The sequence below is a fragment of the Carassius gibelio genome, chromosome B16, assembly GCF_023724105.1.
Source record: "Carassius gibelio isolate Cgi1373 ecotype wild population from Czech Republic chromosome B16, carGib1.2-hapl.c, whole genome shotgun sequence".
Classification (NCBI taxonomy): Eukaryota; Metazoa; Chordata; class Actinopteri; order Cypriniformes; family Cyprinidae; genus Carassius; species Carassius gibelio.
In genome coordinates this window covers 11,597,648-11,622,994 of record NC_068411.1, presented here as the reverse complement: position 1 = coordinate 11,622,994, position 25,347 = coordinate 11,597,648, and the positions used below count along the sequence as shown (strand labels likewise).

The 25,347-nt window shown below is 35.9% G+C and overlaps 1 protein-coding gene across 2 annotated transcripts in view; it reads left to right on the top strand.

Moving 5' to 3' along the window:
- Positions 1 to 25,347, top strand: part of LOC127974462 (carboxypeptidase Q) — a 54,881-nt gene that overhangs the window by 18,440 nt on the left and 11,094 nt on the right. For both annotated transcript variants that reach the window (XM_052577767.1, XM_052577766.1), the window contains exon 5: positions 22,788 to 22,899. In XM_052577767.1, coding sequence (XP_052433727.1) covers positions 22,788 to 22,899 — 112 coding nt within the window. The remainder of the gene's footprint in view (positions 1 to 22,787; positions 22,900 to 25,347) is intronic.

The following is a 25,347-nucleotide window of genomic DNA, read 5'->3' as shown; positions in this document are numbered from 1 at the left end:
ACAACACACTTGCACTGTCTTGCCAAAAACTGACAGTCACATAGTTATGAATCACTATGCCTGTATCGCTATAGTTAGGCAGTCAATCCTGCAACCATGTTGTTGTGTGGGATGTTTCCTTGGGTTACGCTATGTCACTGCCCGTTCTGTTTTAATTAGTGCTGATGCATTACACAGCATTCCTTTGTGCTGTATTGCACTGCACTGTGTCACAATGTTGTTCTGGGTTGCCCTAGGTTGACTGGGTGTAGCTGGTCCTGTCTGCTGTAATTGCACATCCAGTGCCATCCTCCCCCAGAGTGGCAAAGCTGGAACAGGCCTGAGAAAAGAGCCAGTTCATTAAATGTGTCCATGGCTTGGCTGCCTGAAGCAGAAGAACATATACTTTTACATCCTGATCTGGCAAGAGTGGGGGTCTATGGTAAAATCAGATGGTTCATTTTTTCAAATCAAGCACAGGAAATGCTCTATTAAAATGTTAAAATATATTGAAATTGTGGTTGAAATACCACTTTTTTTGTATGTAATGGTCAATAACTGAGAAAGCCTAAACTATTTAGGCTAATTGAATTGAAACTCATTAAAAAATACAGAAAATTTTAAATCAGTAATAAACAGTGCATGTGAATTTTCTGTCATTATTGTTATAGTTGTGGTGTATTTGGAATTGTTCAACATTTATTATCATTATAGTTATCATCATTGTTGTGAACAGTTTTTAGGGTTTATAATGCACACTATGGAAAATGGATATTAATTTTGAGGTTACATGTAACCCCCTGGTGCTGCTCGCATGAAGGTCAAAAATATCAGAGATTGTAAGATACAAAAATATATTTATGAAATAGTCATTATTTTATCTTTTTAAAGAAGACACATTGCAGATTATTTATGAGGTGGAAAAAAAAGAAAACTATAGATGTTTGTTTATTATTATGAAAAAAAAAACACAAATATAATCTACAAACCAAATAATTTACAAACCATGCTTGTGTTCCAAATTTGAGGTTAATATCTCCAAAAAAATTAACTTTCAGTAAGATTTTGTTAAAAAAAGGGCGAAGTAAAAAAACAACAACACCTTTTTGGTCAAAAGGAATAACTTTCCAAAGCGGTGTGTTTTGTGTGTGTTTTTTTTTTTCAGGACTGGAACTCGAACAATTTTTCGATTATGACAAGTTCAAATATGATTGGCTGACTTTTAGACAATTAAATAATCTGTATTGATTAGGCAGATATTGTCCAAAGACCTGAATTCTTTCCAATGATCTTTTCAAATACACATAGCCTTAAACATCACGTTAAAACAAAACATTTACATGCTGTTGAATCTATCTCATCCTGTCGAAATGGGTGGAGCTTGCACACTAAATAAGCAGCAGTGTGGACCTGACCTTATGCCACTAGCCAAAAGGTCTCTTTTCTCACATTACTACCTACCTTATATAACTGCTGATGCTAAACTAAAAACCCAGCAGTAGGGCAGAAGATATGAATTGTCATGAACAGACTGGTCTAATGGAGTTGACAGGCAAGATGTCAAAAAGCCTAATTGAATTCCCCACTTTGCGAATGTCAGTCGCGTTCAGAATTAGAACGTATTCAGCCCCACCGGAGCAAAAGAGACGAGATCACCAGTGAAGACATCATAACACAGACTGTGTTTGCTCTACTTTCAGTCTCCTCTTAATTCCGGCAATGCCCACACGAGTCTGTCTTCTCTGTTTTTCTTTTTTTTTTCTTTCTTTTGATTCCTTCCTCCCACTGCTTTTGATCTCTTTGTAATCCAACAGATGGTGTCTGTCGTTCTGGCTTTTATATTTCCCCAGAAATAACCTTGAAAAGTATCCTCATCATCCTCATCATCATCAGCCTCAGCATCATCTGTAGTCTGAGAAGAAAAAACACAGTTCTCTGAATAAACGTCTGAGCTCTGCCTCTAAAAGCAGGCCTACCCCACTGAAACAGCTTTGGAATGCAACTTTAAATCGGATTCTTTTAGAGTAAGGGCGAGGTTCATTATGAAACATGAAATCTGTTACTTAAATCAATCCAATTAATTCCATTCTTAGTTTAGAAAAGGACCGGAGCTGCATTTCAAACCCGTTCCATTGGCATGGAGATTAGATGTGCTGAAAAGAATAAAAGTCAATGCCTAAAGAACCTTTTTTAAACTATGAATCAGATTTATTATCTCCAATGAATGTTTAGCATCTGTTCATTATAGCCATCGCCAGCTTTTTTATGGAGATGAATTTTGTATTAAAAGATAGTTTGCACCATGACTTGTACATGTGGTTTAGTATGCCGTTAAAGCTGCTCGAGAAGAATTAACTGCCAAATAAATATAAATATGGAAGCAGTGAGGGATATAATTGCGTGTGGGAAGAATGCTAGTTAGGAATTTAAAGTTTATATATTGTAAATGAGCCTCCTGCTCTGCAGATCCTTGGATTTGTTTTTTAATCTGCAATACAGATATTCCATCAGAAAGGCAATTGTTGTGTATTTTAACATCTATTATTGATAAATAAATAATGCATTGTCATAAAAAAAAAAGATCAAATGTCCTGCTGTAGATGCGGTATCATATTGTTTCCCAGAAACCGCAGAGAGTTGGCCATCAGCAACTTTGAAAAGCTGGCCTCAACTAATGCCTGCAATGCACAGTGGCTGGCATCTTGTGGGGTTTACCCTGTCATAACCATTCATTTCTCCTGCTCCAGGGGCCAGGCTTCTGCCTTATAAATAATGCATTGAGCTGTGATAAAACCTCGTGGCACCCAGAATAGCTGCTTCATCCCAGCGAGCCATGGACGGGGAACTGGAATAACACACCACATCTACTGTAAACTGTGTTCATGGGCATCTTAACCTTGATTTTTTTTTTGCCTGCTATTTAACAGCATGTGTTCATAAAAACCATTTTGGATATATAGCTCTCTAATGAATGACGGGAAGTTTTGAGGTTGTGTTCAGATTATGGTAATACATCACCTTAAAGTTTAGGCGATATCCAGGTCATAACAATAAGGATGACGGTTTTGGGCCAGTTGATGGAACTTGCACATGCTGTATTGTCAATAAATCTTAAGTTAGTTAAAGCGTACACAGTAATATTGTGAAATAATAGAATTTTAAAAATTGATTCTATAATAAAATTCTGTTTTAAAGTATTTTAAAATGGAACTTATTCCAAAGATCAGCCATAACTTTAGTATTCAATGTCACATGAGCCGTCAGACTACATTCTTATATGCTGATTTAATTCTTAAGCAACAATTTTTAGCAAAGTTGTGCATAAAGTTTTTGTGCAAACTGTTTTCCAAGATTCTTTGATGAACATTAAGTTCAAAAGATTATAATATAAATGGATTGCATGCTATGTTACAACTTTTCCATGCTTCTTTGCAACAGAATTGTGTATTTATGTGTATTTACAGCTGTAAATTGTATATTATTATTAATAGTATTGATTTTAATTTACAGTTTATAATTAATATAACAAATAAAAAAATAAATGATAGAGCATATATTTATTTATTAGTATATTTATTTGCAGCAAATATTGGCAAAATAACTGCAGCAGAAGACGAAAAAGTATACAGTCTGATTCTACAGTCGCACCTGAGTATAAGTCGCATTAGTCCAAAAATACCTCATGATGAGGAAAAAAACATATATAAGTCCCACTGGACTAAAGTCGCATTTATTTAGAACCAAGAACCAAGAGAAAACATTACCATCTACAGCCGCGAGAGGGCGCTCATGTTTTCTGTGTAGGCTACAGGAGCACTGAGCAGCATCTCTGGCAGCATAGAGCGCCCTCTAACGGCTGTAGAAGGTAATGTTTTCTCTTGGTTCATGTCTCTCGGTTCATGTAAAATAAATTTTGATAAATAAGTCGCATCTGACTATATGTCGCAGGACCAGCCAAACTATGAAAAAAAGTGTGACTTATAGTCCGAAAAAAATACGGTAATCAAAGTTTGGCTGGATTACTGTTTGCAGACTCAGTTGAGTTAAAGGTTTGGTCAGTTAGAAAAAAAAAAAACGGAATGCAAGTAATAGTGTTTACGTGTTTTTATGTTCACACAAATTTAACTGCTGTTTAAACTGAAAATAGCCATTATGGAATGTGTAGAGCCAGTCAAGGGTTTACTGATACACTAAATGTGCTCCAGTCATTTCCCCAAAACATTTCCCATCTCTGTAATGGACCCAAGTCCATTCCGGCAAAGGTCGCCATGCGTCCAAACTGTATTTCCACGAACCTCAAATAGTTTTTCATTTCCAGAACATTTGTTGCGGAAGCAATGAGTAGAACAATTGCAGTTTCCTCCTCTTTATATGGGTTTGGCTTGTTGTTTTTTTCTCCTAATTCACTCTGTCCATCATCCCACTCCCCTCTTTCCGTTTTGGGCCCATCAACTGATCGTTTAGTCCCAGAATGAGGTTGAGATGTTTATATCCTCTGATAACACCAGAGTGGATTTAACCACCTCAGGGTTGGCTGTTTGTTGTTTCTGGCCTGTGATGTGTGTGGGGGGGGGATTCCCCCGGGGGAACCAGAGTTTATTCTGCTCGCCAAACTCCATCAGTACGGGGATGACAGGAGTCGACAACGTTCATGACTCTTGGGGTTCAAAGAGGGCAACATTGGCTTTTAAACTGGGCTCATATTTAATGGGAGGGAACACTGACATGACTGATTGGTTTACTACACTCTTACACGGTTAAACTCAATTTTTATGAAGTTTGACAAGGGTTTATGTTTAGAATGGGCCTTTTGTTAATAATTATTCAAAAAATATCAGACTAATTTTTTTTCTTATTTTCTATCCTCAAGAAAAGAATATGTATGTGTATACATTAATTCCCACACTTTTTGAAAGATTGTTATTACTTTCTAAAGATGTTTGACCTTATGTATTATGACCCAAATATGAGTTGCAGCAACGCTAAATATAAAATAAAATACAATTTAATTAACCTTACAATTGTGGACAGTTAGGAGAGCAAAACAAATACACATAATAACTTTTTACAAAATGCATTCAATGTCTTTGTCTGTTGAATGTTTGTTAATGTTTTCTTGAAATTATAGTTTAGGAATAAGGCTAATGTAAATAAAATATTTTTACCTTTTTAAAATTTTATTTAATTTAGGCAACTCATTATGTGTTGTCCGTATTTTACATGTTGTTGTGTCTGTGCAGTTCATGATAATATTAATACATATCAGTGTTTCATTTTATAGCTACGCTAAATGAAATGGTTGAAACACAAAATTGCACAAAAATTGACATTTTTCTTTTATGCCATTTGTGCTTTGGCATATTATTCTGAATCTGTTTGAGGAATCCCCATGATTCATATTTGCTATTGTGGTTTGGATCTTGTTTAGGCACAGGCCTTTTCGCTTTCTGTTTCTGACGTCAAGTTCTCTGCAGTTTGAGGTTTCTATGTGTGAGAATGTGGTAAGTTTAAAGTAGTCCATATTAAGCACTAGCTAGCTGGCTACTTCATATTCTAGGCAACAACACTATTTAATATAGCTACAATGTGCAACCAATTCTCAGAACACACACGTGCAATAGTAGCTTGACATACAGTATACTACATGCTTTTTAAAGGGACAGTTCACCCAAAAATAAAATTTATGTCATTACCCTCATGTCATTCCAAACCTGTAAAACCTTCGCTCATCTTCAGGACACAAATTAAGACCGACACAGAAGAGTAGAAATTGTTCAAAAAAGTTATTTTATTTTTATTTTTTTTGTGCACAGAAAGTATTCTTGTAGCTTAATAAATTATGATAGAGGCACAGTTAAAATTAAGGTTGAACCACTGATGTCACATTTTATCGTTGTCCTTACTACCTTTCTGGGCCTTGAATGTGGTAGTTGCATTGCTGTCTATGGGAGGGTCAGAAAGCTCTCGGATTTCATAAAAAAAATCTTAATTTGTGTTCCAATTAATTAATGATAGAACTTTCATTTTTGGGTGAACTATCCCTTTAATGTGTTTGAAAGATGTCTCTTACACACAGTATATGCTCACTGAAGTTGCATCCATTTGATTAAAAAAAGCTCTAATAGTAACAGTAAAAGTAATATTGTGATATATTATACAATATTATAATAAAAATATATAATAAAACCATTAAGTAACGTCAGTGTTCAGTGTCACATAATCCTTCAGAAGTCATTCAAAAAAAGTAAAAATTAAAATTAAATAAAAAAATAATAACGCACCTTAAATGCAATTACTTTGCTTTGAGTAAGAACATCTGCCCAAAGGAAAGAAGAAAAGTAAATATCCTGATTTGGTGCTCAATAAATATTTATTAGTAAAATCAATGCTGAAAACGAAAAGTTTAATATTTTTGTCAAAACCATGATACTTTTTCAGGATTCTTTAATGAATGGAACAACAGCATTTATTAAGAATGTAAATATTTTGTAACACTATACATGTCTTTACTGTACTTTAAAATAATGTGGGTTTTGATGCAAAACGAGTTAAAAAGCTCTGGTTTAGACCTTGTTTTGCCTATGTTTTTGGGAGAGAAACTTTGCTCTGGCCTTTGCCCTAGTTAGAACTAAGGCTTGTGCAAGCTGGGGGCCTTTATTCTGCTAACAAACAGGACCTTGAGCCCTGGTGTTTCTTCACAGTCTGAATTCACCGAGCAATGACACTCCGGTCACAGCTAGAGACATGCCTGAAAATACTGATCGTTCTCGCTGATGGATGGTTACGGGAATCCTCAGTATAGACCTTTGGAGCGTATTACTCATCACTGCTAATGAGGGTGCTGGTGACAGCCAGTGAGTCAGATGTTCTTTAGATGTGTCCCGTGTTATCTGTGAAATAAGAGGATTATCCACAGTATTCAGATGGCAAATATTTGTCAATGGCTGCCATAAAGGTAGATTCAATTTATAAATGGCTACAATTAAAAAGAAGATCATAGTGACTTTTATTGTTTTGAAGGGGGGGAAATGTACGTAAAATTTCTCTGTTTCTCAGAAGCATTATGACCATTCAGACTGTGACAAGAACATGTCCCCTCAGATTTCTACTTGGATTTGGAAGCGGAAGTTTAAAAAATAAAACACAATTTTAAGCTTTGGATTAAACTAATAGTTATTTTAAAATTAAGCTGCATGATTATTGCAATCAATTAAATGTTTTTTTTTTTAATGCTGTGGCACAAATTCACATTTGATCAGTTTGATCAAGATTTTTTTTTTTTTCACATAGAAATCAAAAGGAGTTACACTACTGCACTGCCATTTAAACATCTGGGTTCAGTAGGATTTTTTCTTATTATGCAAGGATGCATTAAATAGATCAGAAGTGATTTAAATAAATTATTCATCGTTCTATTCTATTCATCAAAGAACCCTGAAAATAATGTATAATGGTTTCCACAACAATATTAGGCAGCACAAATGTTCTCAACATTGAAAAAATAAAAAAATGTTTCTTAAGCATGAAATCAGCATATTAGAAAAAAAAAAAAAAAACACTTGATCATGAGAAAGGATCACATGAAACTGAAGACTTGAGTAATGTCAAAATGCAGGTTTTGCCATCACATGAATAAATTGCATTTTGAAATATTTTAAAACAGAACAGTCCATCGACTTTTGGATTATTGCAAAAAACAAGCTCTGTGTTCAATCGTAGTTCATGAAACTTACACCTTTTGTACCTGATTTCAGCTATCATTATGTTAGGGAGTTATTTTATCCTTGCTTCTAGAAAATCCTCAATCTGTATGCTTTCTAACAACTTCATTTAGTTGTAAACATAATTTCAACGTGGCTTTAGCAATATCGTTAAATAATCATGAGTTTAACAAAACATTGTTGAACAACAATATAAAAAGCAGGAAACTTTTAATTGGTTATTCTACAATTAATTGTCCTATAAATTATTCTACAATAGGAAAATACTGTAGATTGATAAACTGCTTGGTGTAGACGTGTAATGTTTTCCGACAGCGCCTGTAGTCCCATTAAGCAACTTGTTAGCAAGAAACGTAATAGTATTTTAAAATCAAGACTGGTGTGTAATTGGTGTATTTTATCTCGTAGAATAAAACGTGAAAGTATCTTGAGCTTGTGTGAACCCCAGACCTTATTTTATGGGATTTAACCAAACTCCCATTCAAAAAAACCATTGACTCTAGGACAATTGAACAGGAAGTGCTAAAACGCTAACTCGCTTCCGCATTTTCGCCTACAAAGCGTCACCATTGTTCCACCAATTATGATGACTTTTGCTGCTGAGAAACCCGGAAATAAAAAAAAAAAGGTCTATCGTGTTGTTGGCAGAAGTTGTTTACACTAACTCCACCCACCAATGTTTGACTGGGTTAGTCAACTTGAAAGGACGACAGATCTTTTTCACATTTCTGGGTTTCTCAGCAGCAGAAGTCGTTATACAGTAGTTGGGTTAACGTTGAGAACAGTGTCTGGGAGAGTTCCACAAAAAAATAAATAAATAATATATATATATATATATATATATATATATATATATATATACAGTATTGTTCAAAATAATAGCAGTACAATGTGACTAACCAGAATAATCAAGGTTTTTCGTATATTTTTTTATTGCTACGTGGCAAACAAGTTACCAGTAGGTTCAGTAGATTGTCAGAAAACAAACAAGACCCAGCATTCATGATATGCACGCTCTTAAGGCTGTGCAATTGGGCAATTAGTTGAATTAGTTGAAAGGGGTGTGTTCAAAAAAATAGCAGTGTGGCATTCAATCACTGAGGTCATCAATTTTGTGAAGAAACAGGTGTGAATCAGGTGGCCCCTGTTTAAGGATGAAGCCAACACTTGTTGAACATGCATTTGAAAGCTGAGGAAAATGGGTCGTTCAAGACATTGTTCAGAAGAACAGCGTACTTTGATTAAAAAGTTGATTAGAGAGGGGAAAACCTATAAAGAGGTGCAAAAAATGATAGGCTGTTCAGCTAAAATGATCTCCAATGCCTTAAAATGGAGAGCAAAACCAGAGAGACGTGGAAGAAAACGGAAGACAACCATCAAAATGGATAGAAGAATAACCAGAATGGCAAAGGCTCAGCCAATGATCACCTCCAGGATGATCAAAGACAGTCTGGAGTTACCTGTAAGTACTGTGACAGTTAGAAGACGTCTGTGTGAAGCTAATCTATTTTCAAGAATCCCCCGCAAAGTCCCTCTGTTAAAAAAAAGGCATGTGCAGAAGAGGTTACAATTTGCCAAAGAACACATCAACTGACCTAAAGAGAAATGGAGGAACATTTTTGTGGACTGATGAGAGTAAAATTGTTCTTTTTGGGTCCAAGGGCCACAGGCAGTTTGTGAGACGACCCCCAAACTCTGAATTCAAGCCACAGTACACAGTGAAGACAGTGAAGCATGGAGGTGCAAGCATCATGATATGGGCATGTTTCTCCTACTATGGTGTTGGGCCTATTTATCGCATACCAGGGATCATGGATCAGTTTGCATATGTTAAAATACTTGAAGAGGTCATGTTGCCCTATGCTGAAGAGGACATGCCCTTGAAATGGTTGTTTCAACAAGACAATGACCCAAAACACACTAGTAAACGGGCAAAGTCTTGGTTCCAAACCAACAAAATTAATGTTATGGAGTGGCCAGCCCAATCTCCAGACCTTAATCCAATTGAGAACTTGTGGGGTGATATCAAAAATGCTGTTTCTGAAGCAAAACCAAGAAATGTGAATGAATTGTGGAATGTTGTTAAAGAATCATGGAGTGGAATAACAGCTGAGAGGTGCCACAAGTTGGTTGACTCCATGCCACACAGATGTCAAGCAGTTTTAAAAAACTGTGGTCATACAACTAAATATTAGTTTAGTGATTCACAGGATTGCTAAATCCCAGAAAAAAAAAGTTTGTACAAAATAGTTTTGAGTTTGTACAGTCAAAGGTAGACACTGCTATTTTTTTGAACACACCCCTTTCAACTAATTGCCCAATTGCACAGCCTTAAGAGCGTGCATATCATGAATGCTGGGTCTTGTTTGTTTTCTGACAATCTACTGAACCTACTGGTAACTTGTTTGCCACGTAGCAATAAAAAATATACTAAAAACCTTGATTATTCTGGTTAGTCACATTGTACTGCTATTATTTTGAACAAAACTGTATATATATATAAATTTTTTTTTTTTTTTTTTTTTTGCATTCCAATTGGCTCAAAAAGCTAAATAATTACTCCATTATAGTGTTTTCACAAATTTCAAAAAAGGGGAAAAATTGAGAGGGCAACATAGGGAAGATATCCAGAGAAAGATATTCAAAAATACTAGGACCTAGCATTTACTGCTAAATTTTAATCTCATTGAGGAATGAGGTTAGTATGATGATGATGCTCCTTCATCCATTATTAGAGGAACTAAATGGAAGCATTTCCTAATTTAGTTGTTACTGCACAACATTGAAAATCATGAAAGTGGCCCATCTTGTCCCATTACTGTTAAGATATCCCTCTACCACTGGCAAAAATCCCTCTTGCATAAACTTATCCTAACTGTCATTATGGTTTTGGCAGAATATAAAAAATATATCTTGGCATACTTTATAATCTTTATTTCTTTTTGTCTTTCTTAAAATGGGGTCATTAATGTGAAATGCTGAATCCAATTTTCTATTTGAATGAGTTAATTCATTATTCAGTTCAGTAACTAAATAATGTCTGATATCTTGCTTAGAGCACCATTGATGTTCTCTCAAGAAAAAAATAAATAAATGATGTGACATTTCTGGAGTTTCTATAAACAAGAAAACTATGCAATTTTACTTAGTTTCTGCAAAATTCATCCAGCCTTGAGAAGATATTCAAGGCTGGTAGTCTGGCACAAATGTCTAATATTTCTAAACATGATTTGCTAAAGCTGGTTAAAAATAATTTATAATGCCAACAGTACTTTAATATAATGCACATGACCATGGATGCTAGAATCATCAATAACTTAGTTTTCTGAGATGGCGAAGGGAAGTGAAACCAGTTTGGAATTGACCTCATATCCTGCCACACAAAATAATAGTTTTTCTGGATTTTAGGGGTTTGGCCTACAAGAACAAAAACCTTCCAAGTGTCCAATTTAGTAGGAACGTGAAATAAAATACATAATAACCACCATCAAAATGAATGGTAGTGAGAACGTCCAATCTGAACTTGGAGGAAGCGCTCTGTGTTCTCTTTTGTAGTGATTGCAGTCATTTGGCACAACTCAGACATGAAAACTTTCCAGTTCTGTAATTGAATGCATGTGATCAAGGTCTGCACGTGTTTGATGGCAGCGGTTTTTTGGAGAATTGGAGAGTGAATTTGACAGCTTCAGTGTGTGGTGTCTGCCTCATTACGCACATCTGTGTATTTGATCAGTCTGTTCTCATTTCTTCAATTCACAGGGTGGCTGCATGACCTGAAAAAGTCACTTTGTTTTTGGCAGACGCAATTTTTGGACGAGCGGAAAAATAAAATGCAATAACTGCTGGTTTAAACTGCCAATGGCTCATCTGGTCAGATCAGTAGATCATTTTTCAAAATGTTGTGTGCTTGAATTCACACAGCATATACGTTGTGTTTTGTTTTCTGCTGACATTTATTCTGGAGCAGTTAATATCATGCAAATGCTGACTACATTTCTTTATTTAGAAGTTAATAAACTGGCCAATAAATCTGTCTAGCAGTTTTTCATTCATTCATTTCAAACTTTAAGGGGTCTTATACTAATATGATTTCAGTCGCTTGAGTTAAATAGTTTTTTGTTAACTAAACAAATCAAATCAAACTCAAAGATTGCATTTTTAATATATATAACATTTGACATTTTGAAATAATAAGGGAGTCTTTTAACTTAACTTAACTCAAAATAGCCTTCATTTTCTCATTATACACTAAAGTACTTAATTATATATTTTTTCCCTTTAAAATTCATTATTACCATTTACACTCTTTAAAATGATACCAGAAGTGGACTATGTAGTATGTACATAGGGGACAAAATGCATGAAATCTGTTGAAAAAGTCATAGCAAGCTTTTTTAAAAATCATACACAATTTGCATTTCTGCTTTTAAACCCTCCAGAAATCATTACTCCATAAACTTCCATTGTCCATTACTGCTGATTTTACAAACTTAGGCCTGAGTCAAAGTTATTATTTCTGATAATGAACATTGTAACAGATTATACAGTAAGTGGTGATAGAGCTTAGCTTGTTTTGAACCCAGAATATTCCTTTTAAATGTCCTAAAGACTTGAAACAGAACTGTGTATTGTATTTTGACAGAATTAAGTCAGGAAAAAAAAAAACTGTTTTTCATTGCTGAAAGTTCCTGAGGCAACCCATTTTGAACATTTCTAGGATCTTGTCAGACATTTCATCACTGTCTAGTTCTTTTGTTTTGTCCTCTTCTAGTTCATGATGATTGGCGTTACAACAAGTCTTCTGAAGGTGGTTTGTGAATGATTTACTGACTTGTGGAAGAGCGTACAGTCTGTTCATTTTCCCCTCATCCGCTCTCTAAAGCTTGCTCACTCTCTCACCACACGTTCTTTAAACCGCTCTCTGGTTTTACACTCTTTTTTAGCAAACACAATGATGGAGTTCCAGGAAGTGGTGGGAGTGGAGAGAATGAACGAGGGACAGTTTGTGTAACCTCTGTCTTTCTGTCTGTCCACAGGCCTATTTATCATGACTTTCCTGTTCGCCCTTATATGAGTACTGTTGTTTATCAAAAACATTTTCATTGTGGTAGATCAGTCAAATCATCTTCTCATGGTTTTTAGTGGTTGCTGCAATCATTTTTAACCATATTTTGAAGATTGATGATGTGTTTTACAGCCACATTCCTAGGTTTTTGGAAAGAAGAGGCTATTCTGTATAGACCCCTATTAACCTCTATAGTTACATGTTACAAGCAGATGGAACGGCATGTCTTTCAGTCTTTTTCTCTTCCATATTAAATACTTTATAACTTTTAGAATAACATTAACCCACTAAAGAACAGTTCATCCAAAAATGAAAATTCAGAAACTCTCCCGTCATTGCAACCCTGTATGACTTACTTTCTTCCATTGAAAGTGAAAGATGATATTTGATATTTTGAGAAATGATGTTTTTTGTCCACACAATGGAAGTCAATGGTAACCCAACATTTTTCAAAATATCTACTTTTGTTTTGTGTTTTGTAGAAGAAAGAAAGTCTTACAGGTTTGGAATAACACAAGTCTTCTTTCAAATAATTGAATTTAAAAAAAAAAGTTTTATAAAGAATTTGCATTGTTTGTTCTATTAATGAAAGTTATTACAAAAGTGGTTCAGTTAGAATTTTTTGAAGCATTGAAAATACATTTTGGTCCAAAAATAGCAAAAACTTTATTCAGCATTGTCTTCTCTTGTCTGTTGTGATAGAGTTCAAAACTCTGCAGTTCGCGTCTCCAATAAGCATTAATCCACAAATGACTTAAGCTGTTAACTTTTTTAATGTGGCTGACACTTCCTGAGTTCAAACAAACCAATATCTCGGAATAATTCATTTACTCAAACAGTACACTGACTGAACTGCTGTGAAGAGAGAACTAAAGATGAACACCGAGCCAAGCCAGAATAACGAATGAGACTGGTTTGGGTAACTACCGCTGCGGAGTAGCCCAGTACCTGCATAGACCATAGACTTAGGCCATAGACATTAACAGAAAGAAGTAGCTTTGGCTACAATATTTTTCCGCAAATGCACACAGTTCTGTTTATTAACCGATAGAGCGCCAAAAGTTACGGACTGCAGCTTTAAGGAGAAAATTACAAGGTTTGTATTTATTTGCTTGTATGGCGGTTCTTACTGAATAGAATCACTGATCAATTCAATGAAAACATCTTAAAGGATTTTTTTTTTTTTTTTGTGCTGTCTGCAGCATGCAAACGGTTTCCTTTGTGAATGACTCAACAGAAATTTTGCTTTCAGCAGGACATTTTCGAGGTCTCTATATAAGTCATTTTTGTAGAGCTGTGGCTATGGCAAAAAAGTCACATCATACTTAATCATGGTCTACTTTTGTTTACATTATAATTGGTGTTACTTAGAAGTACACATGCACATCCATACTATGAGTGAAATGTATTATTATACTGTATGTACCTAGTGTTATGTTGTAATGGATAATACGGTATTAGAAACAACACCATAAACTCATGAAACATCTTACCTTTAGGGATTTAAGACAAGTTATCCTAACTTTATCCTAACTTAAAATCATGAAAAAAAAAAAAATTAAATAAAAAAAAAAAAAATCTTTAGAAACAGATAAAAACATCCTTAACCCTTTAACTGCCGCTCGACCAAATGGTTGAGCACATTTTGAGTCACTATATTTTATTGAGAGGAGTACCTAACTTAATTCAAGCTGATTGAGCCATCTCTACCATCTGGTAGAGGTATGTTAAGCCAAAAAAAATCAACAGCATTTGTCACAACACTTCTTCTTTGATGGATGTCAGAGAGAAAGAAATCACTCCTGCCATGTAAACTGTTTTTGGTGAAATTTTGCAAGGTAAGCATATTTTTTTGACATATTACACTGTAAGAGCCCTAACTTTACAAAATTATTTTACTTGGTGCCATGAAAAAACTTTAGTATGTTTTCAATAATTTTTCAAAAACGTGCTCAACCAAATGGTTGATTTGTCACTTTATGGTAAACGTAGAAAAGCTAAGCTAATGTTTTAAAAATTATGGGACGTGTTGGAAAAAAAATACATTGAGTGTGGTAACTAATGACATAAGGAGATAAGAAATGCAAACAAAAAATGCTTTTTTCTTGGTGGGGCAGTTAAAGGGTTAAAGGGATAGTTCACTGTATGATATTTTTTTTCCTTCTTCCGTTGAAGACTAAAGACTTCCATAGTATGTTTTACTACTTTGGAAGTCACAAAATATATTCTTTTGTCTTCCACACAAGAAAGAAACACAACTTTCATTTTTGGGTGAACTATCCAAAATACAAATTATTCTTTGTTTTATTCTTAGAAAGTAAGAAAAAATCTAAATGAAAATGGTTTCGATACAATGGTTTGGTTTGATACAGTACTTTGTATCTACATTTGTAACAAATATATCTACATCAACATTTGCACAGTGATACTCAAAGGGATAGTTCACCCAAAAAAGATAATTTGATGTTTATCTGCTTACCCCCAGAGCGTCCAAGAAGACAGATTTTGAACTCCAACCGTTGCAGTCTGTCAGTCATGTAATGGAAGTGAATCTGAAACACGGCTTTGAGAGTAAAAAAAAGAACAACATACACAAACAAAACCAAATTAAACCCTGAGGCTCGTGATGACACATTGATGTGTTAAGACACTAAATGATCAGTCTGTGCAAGAAACTGAACAACATTTATATTGTTTTTTACCTCAGATTCACCACAATGTCCGAACTGTCCTCAGTGCATTCTCAACAGCCGGCGCATGATACGTCTTCTTCTTCTTCTTCTTGCTTTATGGTGTATCACAGACTTTTTTAGTGCATTACCGCCACCTATCTCTCAAATGGACAATTTACACTTCTGATTGAGACTGAGTGTCAATGGTCCATTTAGAGAGATAGGTAAACATCAAATTTTCATTTTGGGGTGAGCTATCCCTTTAAGTGAGAACTAAGCATACTATTTTTTTTTTCATTTTTTTTTATGTCATTCTAAATATCAAGCTGAGGCTACATTCATTTGATTAGCATGTGTTCTCATTTTTATTTACACATCTTGATTGTTCAGCTAGTTACAGGTTTTGGCCCCTGTCTGGTCCAGATTTACTGCAGAATATTGAATGTGTGTTTCAGTGACTCCCCTTGGATAGCGGGCTCATTAGGCTCAACTCATCCTCTCCCTTTGCACTCTCTTAGTTTCATTCCCTCATTCATATTTCAGTGCTTCGTAATTAATAGGCTCATCCTGTCAGATCTCATTAACGGTGACATGATAGTGTTTAATTATGAGGTCAGTCAGCCCTTACATTCCACCCTGTCACATAGTTATTAGGAAGTTAAGTTTAATCAGGAGACAGATCTCTCTTTGTCTCCGTACTCACTACTAAACCTCTCTGTGCTTTTCTTTTTTTGGCCTGTTCCTGGATCTTTTTTTTCCTTTCCTTTTTTTTTTCTCATCCATGCTATGTGTTTGGCCAGAGAGCATGGTTATGCTGTCAGTATTACTACACTAGTTAGTCTGATATATGTTCAAAACTAAAACTGCAAATAGAACAATATTTTTTATTTTCTTTTTATGAATAAAAATATGTTTAGATTAATCCATCAGTTCTATATTTCAGGACAACATCAAATTATTCTGATCCTCCTGCCAAACCAGTAATGTATGCAGTGCGGGTCTAACATCAGTCTCTGAAGAAATCTGGTTTACTTTTTGTTTATTTGCATTTTGTACTTGAAAGAAGGGGAAAATAGTTTCTGTTTGTGAGCTGGCTTTGAAGGGGATTACAGAAATTACCAGAAGTTACACAACGTTTTATGTTGATTTTGTGCATTGACGTAAAGCTTTTAGATTTTCTTGATTCTGTGTAAGCAGTGACATAAGGCTGGAAATTATGGCAAATTTACTTCCACTTTTCATGTTACCAGTGAATTTTTTTCTTGAAGGAACTTCAATGAATATTTCACTCAGTATTTAAAAAAATCTTTATTTACCCATTATTTACTCAAAGTGTTATTTGATCTATTTCATTCATTAATATTTATTTATCCATTGTTATTTATACTATACAAAAGTTTGGGGTTGGTAAGATTTATTTATATTTTTGAAAGAAATTTCTTATTAGAAGTCTCAAAGGCTTGATATATTTGATAAAAAATGCAGTAAAAACAGCAATATTATGAAATAGTATTGCAGTTCAAAATAAATCATTTCTATTATAATAGATTTTAAAATGCAATTTATTCCTGTGACAGCAAATCTGCATTTTCAGCAGCCATGTCACATCATGTTGTTCTTCAGAAATCTTTCTAATATCCTGATTATCTGCTCATTTTTTATTTTTTTATCAGAGTATATAGTAAGTTGTGCTGCTTAATATGTATGATGAAAAGAAAAAAAATCTATTATATTCAGTAAAATAAATCCATGATGATACCAGTGTTTATTTCTTCCAAACAACAACAACAAAAAAAATCACACCCCAAACTTATGAATGCTAGTGTATTTTTGACTTTTACAGGCCATTTTGCCTCAAGTTTAAACACAAATGTGAATGACATTTTAAAGCTTTATGGAAGGGAAGATTACTGGTAAATAATAACGACTCAGTTATGTATGGTAACCCTCGTTCCCTGAAGGAATAGTGTTGTCACGGTACCAAAACTTCAGTATTCGGTACCGATACCAGTGAAAATCGGTTCTCGGTACCAATTTCGGTACCAAAGCAAAACACAAAAATATGCTATTTAAAAAAAGAAAAAACACTTTTTAGCACATTAAAATAAAACCAATGCCATTCTTTATACTTATTTGCAATTATGTTTAAAGTTTTTCTACAAGTATTATAATTATGAAGAACAGTAAACAAGTTTTACCCCAATTCAATTTGTCTTTTAATTAATGAAATGCAAACATTTAATTTTTTTTTATAAATAAAGGGTATTTGCTATTAAAATTTAAACATGGAAGAAATATTGTGTGATTTATTTCTTTACAAAATAAAGTTTTATTAATTTTTTGAACAGTAGTAGCAGTATCACATACATTCTACTAAATAATAGTAATATTTATTGCACAATGCCTTTATGTAAAAATACTACTACTTTTATTTTGACACTGGTTTTACTAATATGAAATGGTAAAATGCTTGTGAAGTGACTCAGAACAGTTCTGGTGATGTTGTTTATGTATCTTTGTCCTCACTGAGACAGCAGATGCTGAAATTACCGCAAGCATCACGCGCTTCGGTCTATGTAGTAACCAAACCCACACATCTCTGCCATTCATTCATTCACACAGAGACGCGCAGAACATGCAGGATTCAGATTTCAACCAACTTTTGCGGCTTAACATTTACAGATACTAGTCCATATGGAGATTTGATTTGATTAATTAATGTTAACTTTGACAAATTCCGTGATTGTCCATATTAAAATGTAAGTTTCATTTTCATGACTGGATTTTGAGATTCCGTCCGCGTTTTCTGCTTTGCGGAAATCATAGCGCTGTATGCATCAAGAACCGGATTGACCGGTTCCTCGGTACCACCGGTATTTAAAGAAACCTGGTACCATCACATTTTCATTTTTTTAAGTACCGACTTTGCATCGAAGTACCGGGTCCTTTGACAATACTATGAAGGAGGTAACGGAGATGTCACTTCGGATAACCAACAAATTGGGATCTCACTTAGAGAGACCAATCTACTCCGAGTGTAAACTAAATGAGCCAATGTATATTGGCATTCAGTTATTGCATCCAGCTGCCATTGATCACAGTGTGAGTATAAGTAGGCAAAAGGTGCAGTGCATACTCAGATCTTCGCAGAGGAATCGAGCCGGTGACCCTGTACCACTTGGGACAGGGACATTGCGGAAGTCTCATCCTTCCCAAAAGAGGTATCGGAAGCATTTACACATACTGACTACCGTGTAAGTGCATATGGAAGATTAGAGTGGATTGTAATCCTCTTAAAGAAGGCCTTGAGGTCTAAGATCAGCTGCGGTTTAGTGATATTTTACAACTTCCAGATTGTGAACACCCTCATGCATGTGCCTCAGTGCTTTAGCCTGAAGAATCTGCAGTAACATTGTAGTGTGTAAGGCGAAGGCAGCTTCTCCACAGGCCTTATAAGTATCGCTGGCCAGACGAGTACCTACAGATCCGAGAGGGGAGGCACAGTTTGCCCTGACGAGTGGAGGCGGTATGAGGACACAACTGCATCGCAATCGACCGCTCCACTGGGGGGAAACACCCTATACCCCTATGCTGCACCACTGTCAAGGGTGGTGAGGGAGGAGGTACCAGCGACGGTTTCTGGCAGTAAAAGGTGCCATCCATGACCTTTGAGCTCCTCATGCACCTCCGGGAAGAAAGACACTGAGGCCAAAACGGACTTCCCAAAAGAACCAGTTGTCCAACCTATAAGGCTCAGAACACGGTGGAAGTCTCCACTCGAGCACTACCCACACAGCAGCCCGGGAAATCATAGCCATTATTTCCGGATCCGATTCAGGCATTGCTTTGTGATGGTGCCCCAAAGGTTGATTCACTGGAGGGATTGTCATAACTATATAATCGATTCCAAAAAAGTTGGGACACTGTATATATTGTGAGTAAAAAGGAATGGAATAATTTACAAATCTCATAAACTTATTTTATTCACAATAGAATATAGATAACATATCAAATGTTGAAAGTGAGACATTTTGAAATGTCATGCCAAATTTTGGCTCATTTTGGATTTCATGAGAGCTACACATTTCAAAAATGTTGGGACAGGTAGCCATAAGAGGCCGGAAAATGTTAATGTACATATAAGGAACAGCCGGAGGACCATTTTGCAACTTATTAGGTCAGTTGGCAACATGATTGGTTATAAAAAGAGCCTCTCAGAGTGGCAGTGTCTCTCAGAAGACAAGATGGGCAGAGGATCACCAATTCCCCCAATGCTGCGGCGAAAAATAGTGGAGCAATATCAGAAAGGAGTTTCTCAGAGAAAAATTGGAAAGAGTTTAAAGTTATCATCATCTACAAAGCAAAATATCACCCAAAGATTCAGAGAATCTGGAACAATCTCTGTGTGTAAGGGTCAAGGCCAGAAAACCATACTGGATGCTCATGATCTTTGGGCCCTTATACTGCACTGCATCACATACAGGAATGCTACTGTAATGGAAATCACAACATGGGCTCAGGAATACTTCCAGAAAACATTGTCGGTGAACACAATCCAACGTGCCATTCGCTGCTGCCGGCTAAAACTCTATAGGTAAAAAATAAAGCCATATCTAAACGATCCAGAAGCGCAGGCGTTTTCTATGAGCCAAGGCTTATTTAAAATGGACTGTGGCAAAGTGGAAAACTGTTCTGTGGTCAGACAAATCTAAATTTTAAGTTCTTTTTGGAAAATTGGGATGCCATGTCATCCAGACTAAAGAGGACAAGGACAACCCAAGTTGTTATCAGAGCTCAGTTCAGAAGCCTGCATCTCTAATGGTATGGGGTTGCATGAGTGCATGGGGCATGGGCAGCTTACACATCTGGAAAGGCACCATCAATGCTGAAAGGTATATCCAAGTTCTAGAACAACATATGCTCCCATCCAGAAGTCATCTCTTTCAGGGAAGACCTTGCATTTTCCAACATGACAATGCCAGACCAAATACTGCATCAATTACAACATCATGGCTGCGTAGAAGAAGGATCCGGGTACTGAAATGGCCAGCCTGCAGTCCAGATCTTTCACCCATAGGAAACATTTGGCGTATCATAAAGAGGAAGATGCGACAAAGAAGACCTAAGACAGTTGAGCAACTAGAAACCTGTATTAGACAAGAATGGGACAACATTCCTATCCCTAAACTTGAGCAACTTGTCTCCTCAGTCCCCAGATATTTGCAGACTGTTATAAAAAGAAGAGGGGATGCAACACAGTGGTAAACATGGCCTTGTCCCAACTTTTTTGAGATGTGTTGATGCCATGAAATTTAAAATCAACTTATTTTCCCCTTAAAATTATACTTTTTCTCAGTTTAAACATAAGTCATATGTTGTATTCTGAAAAGAATATTGAAATCTGAAACTTCCACATCATTGCATTCTGTTTTTAGTCACAATTTGTACAGTCCCAACTTTTTTGGAATCAGGTTTGTATTACCCTCAGACCACCTGTGCAAATACCAGAAGTAGCCCCCACCTGACTGACACAATGACAAGAACTAGATCGAGGCAGAGGCAACGGAGCTCTGCCCCTTTCCAGAAACGGAGTGTGGCCCGTGACTCTGATATTATCATCTTCCCACAAGGAGAACATTACTCATCCACTAACGCCACCTCAGAACGCTAAATGCCCAGGCACGTGAGGCAGATGAGACCATCACCAAGCATCAGGTAACAACTGCATCCAGAAATGCCCGGGTGATATGAAAAAGCTCTTTTAGCATGCTGAAGCGCACAGGGGAGATGGTCGCCTGCAACACAAACATGCAGCCTGATGTGTGCAGCTCATTCGACACAGGAAACCACAACCACTGATGTGCTGTACCACCGACAAGAAGAGCTCTCAAAGAGCGTGATGAACTCATTCAGTCTTCTTCTCTCAGTAGTGTAGTCAGGAGCAGAACGATGTGATCACTCAGCTCTGAAGCGAAAAATGTGCTGCACATGCTGCCTTCTTATACTCACGCTGTGATCAGCGGCAGCTGGATGCAATAATCACATGCCAATATGCATTGGCTCATTTAGTTTACACTCTTAAGTCGATTGGTCTCTCTAAGCGAGATCTCAATTCATTTGTTGGTCATCTGACATGATGTTGACCTACTAAAAGGGAACTTAAATGTATCTCTTTTGCTCACTTTATGAATTTAGTAGACTTGACAAACTGCGCAACAGTCATATTGTCTAATTTAAAGATGCTCTTTGTCCTTTTTAAACCATTAGCAGGTTTATTTGTATATACTGTAAAAAAAAATCTTAAAAATGAAAAAACAACACAATTTGGGTTTGATATGGCACCAGGATGACAAAATAATGAAGCAATTTGTCTCCTGTTTAATAATTCAGCAGCACTAAAGAACAGCCTGAACTGTTTCCACCTAGACATTCCATCTGTGCTTCTGGTGTCTGATCATGAAAGTCTCACAGAAGATTTTGTTCAACACAAAAGAACGGTCACTACAGAATGTTTTTGTACTTCTGCTGTTGGCACGTTGGCTGTTGCTTTAGAGTTCACCCCGTTGTAACTCACAGATGGTTGGCATAGATTACCGTTAGCCTTTTCTCATGATGCTGTTGGGAGTGTTAACCTGTCATGAGACTGACAACAACACGACACGGTAAATAGACAAAATCTGTCACAGTATTCAAAAATACATTTGGAGGGAGCGAGCTTGTAGCTGATTGGCGGATGTCCAGACAGCATTTGTTTATTTGCCAACGGGATGCTGTAGGCAGATAGCTGACAAATCAACTGGAAAATCCTCACTTAACTGAGTAGAGTCTCAAAAACAGACTTCGTTTGAGCTTTATTCCCCAAATGTTCAGGAGATTTATCAGCATTCAGGATGTTTATTGCCATAAAATATGACCAGCCCATTGAGGCTATTGTATGAACGGCAGATTGACAGTATAAAACAAAATTGGAGAGAATTATTTGTAAGCTATATTCCTAAAGTTTTGTAGCTCTTCCAAAAGTGAACGTAAAGTGGTAGAAGATGCTCTCGGCGGAGTAGAGGGATATATTTAGCCAGTGATAGAACTATAAGAGGAGGATGTTTAGAGTTTAAATCTAATCTAGAGCATCAGTTTAAAGGCTTTTACTGTGTCCTGGGTTTGACAAGATCCATTTAGACTGACAGTCAACATCTGGAAAAGTTTGCCAGGATGCCTTTTTTCCCTTAACAGTCTGTTATGTAAACCCTTTTTATACAAGAATACATAATTGTGTAACTATAAAAAAGGAAACAATGCTGAGAAATGTATTTTACTATTTATTTGTATGATTTTGCTCTGGTTCTGTTTTAGGTGGTGCTGCTCAGTGGTCACCTGGACAGCTGGGACGTGGGCCAGGGCGCTATGGATGATGGAGGTGGGGTCGCCATTTCCTGGGAAGCACTTTCTTTGATCAGAGACTTAGGTGAGACCTGTGAAGACGGTAACATTTCGAGAACCCCTCTCTCTGTCACATGACTAAAAATGTAATTATATACAGCTGCCAGTAGCTGGGTTTCTATTAGCCTGCTTTTATGCGCATTTTGATGTATCGCATCAGAATCAGATTGATTGAAATGCTGAATTTCGTATTAAAATGCCTTAATTCCCTAAAAGGTTTTTATGCTCACTTGAGGTGGTTTATGACTTGTGCGAAAAAGGGTTAATGCGAATTATGGGAGTTGGAAATGCGTTTTGCAAATAAATTCCTACAAGCACCTCAAAAAAGCAATGTGAGTTTGTGATATGGGATGGTAAATCCTGACTTACCAGTGAAACGATCTCTTTCCACAGCATCTGAAATGTTGTTAAATGGTCATATAGTTAAATGACTGCGTTCCTTACAGCAGCATCCACCTCCGAAAGCAATGACCGCATTTGTTGTGTTTCGTCTGCTTGTTCTGAGGTGCAAGTAATTTATTATATAGGAAAGTTATTATATTCAGTAGCTTTTCCTACTTCTTTTAGTGATGTATAGTGCCAGTTTATCAGGAAGTGGCAATTTTGTTCTCTTTGACTGGTTGGATGGACGCTGTGCTTGTTCAGTTCAATTCAAGTTCAATTCAAGTTTATTTGTTTTACAATACAAATCATTACAAAGCAACTTCACAGACAATTAAGCTTTTTCCACAATATTTAGTAGTAGCTTATAAGTGGTGACTGTCAGTTTATGTGCATATGACAGGATTTTCCTGAAAAATTTATACAAGACGTAGTCAGCCAGACGATTAACATTATTAACAGCAATTATTATATGATGCAGACACACTTGTAGCAATCTTTGTTAGTTCTGTTTGTTGATTCAGGGTTAGCATCATCTGGGGTCCTCTGACGGGTCAGCATCATCTCTTCTCATGTGTTCTGGTCCAGACTGGAGCTTGTGTAAATCCTAGTTACCACGGGAAACATAGAAACACATAGAGACATCATTGGTTTAACCCAAGCTAAAGAATAAAAATGCACATTTGATCAGATGCAACTGCACTCACAGTTTAAGATACATTATTCAAATGCTTGGCGAAATAGATGCGTTTTTAATCTAGATTTAAACAGAGACCGTGTGTCTGCACACTGAATATTATCAGGAAGGCTATTCCAGAGTTTGGGAGCCAAATGTGAAAAAGCTCTACCTCCTTTAGTGGACTTTTGCTATCCTGTTCAAAAATGTTTTGTGCGATATTTCAGTTTTGCGCATAAGTTAAATTCGCAGGTTTGGATGGAAACCCGGCTAGTGACTGAGATGTACACATGAGAGAAGTTATAGGGTCATTCAACCCAATCTCAGATGGTTTCCAGGCTATATTAAGTAAATTTTATTTTATTGTTTCCGAAAAAAATGATAGTTTAAAAAATGTAAACAATTAGTGATTAAAGCCAAAATATTAAATTTCATGGATGAATATTTGCTGAGTTCTCCACTAATTTGTAAATTTCACTTGAGAGTTGAGCCAAATTACAGGGGGAGAAAAACTAATTTATAAAAATGGCAGCATCAGTAACTGACTGGAAATCTTATCTAATGTGGGTGATAACATAAGGGAAGCTAAGGGGAAATTTATTCATTAAAAAATTGTATAAAGATAGATTTATAATCCATCTAGACTTTAAAGGATGGGCATAGCTGGAAATAATATATGTTGGAAGTGTAAGGAAGAATAGGGCAATTATTTACATATGACTTGGAAATGTTCTTTAGTTCAGTCATTTTGGCATAAAACTCTGAGAATACTTGAAGAGTGGTTGGGCTTAAATTTTCTTGTGGAACCACAATTATGCCTTCTTGGAGATAAATCAGTTGTACCTAACATAGCAAAAAATGCTTTTACCCTTATTAAGATTGGTAGTATCACATCTGCCAGGATGATCTTGCGCAATTGGAAATGCCCCAAAACCCCTGATTTGAAAGATTGGATTGATGGGATGATTGAAATTGCATCATATGAATGCATGTTGGGGAGAAAAACAAAAACAAAAAAACATGGAATCATTTATGGCAGCATATAAAAATGGTGTGATTGATGAGGCAGGACTCCTTAACAACTGTTACATTTCCATGTGCTTTTATTTTGTTAGATTAATGGTGACCAGTGGCTGAATATGTAACTGTTTGGAAATGTGAATATTGAATACTGTTGTGAAATTTTGACTGTTGAACAATAAAAAAAAAAGTTGAATTATAAAGAAATGAAAAAAAAAATGGCAGCATCATTATGTTATTTTTACACAGAGATTAGATGGTTTATTAGTAAAATCTGTTGACTTTAGCTATCCTTGTTGCTTATGTGCTAATGGTGACAGTCTTTCACCACACCCTCTAGCTGTGTTGACACAGATTTTCCCTATAAGCATTTTTATGATTATTATTATTATTTTT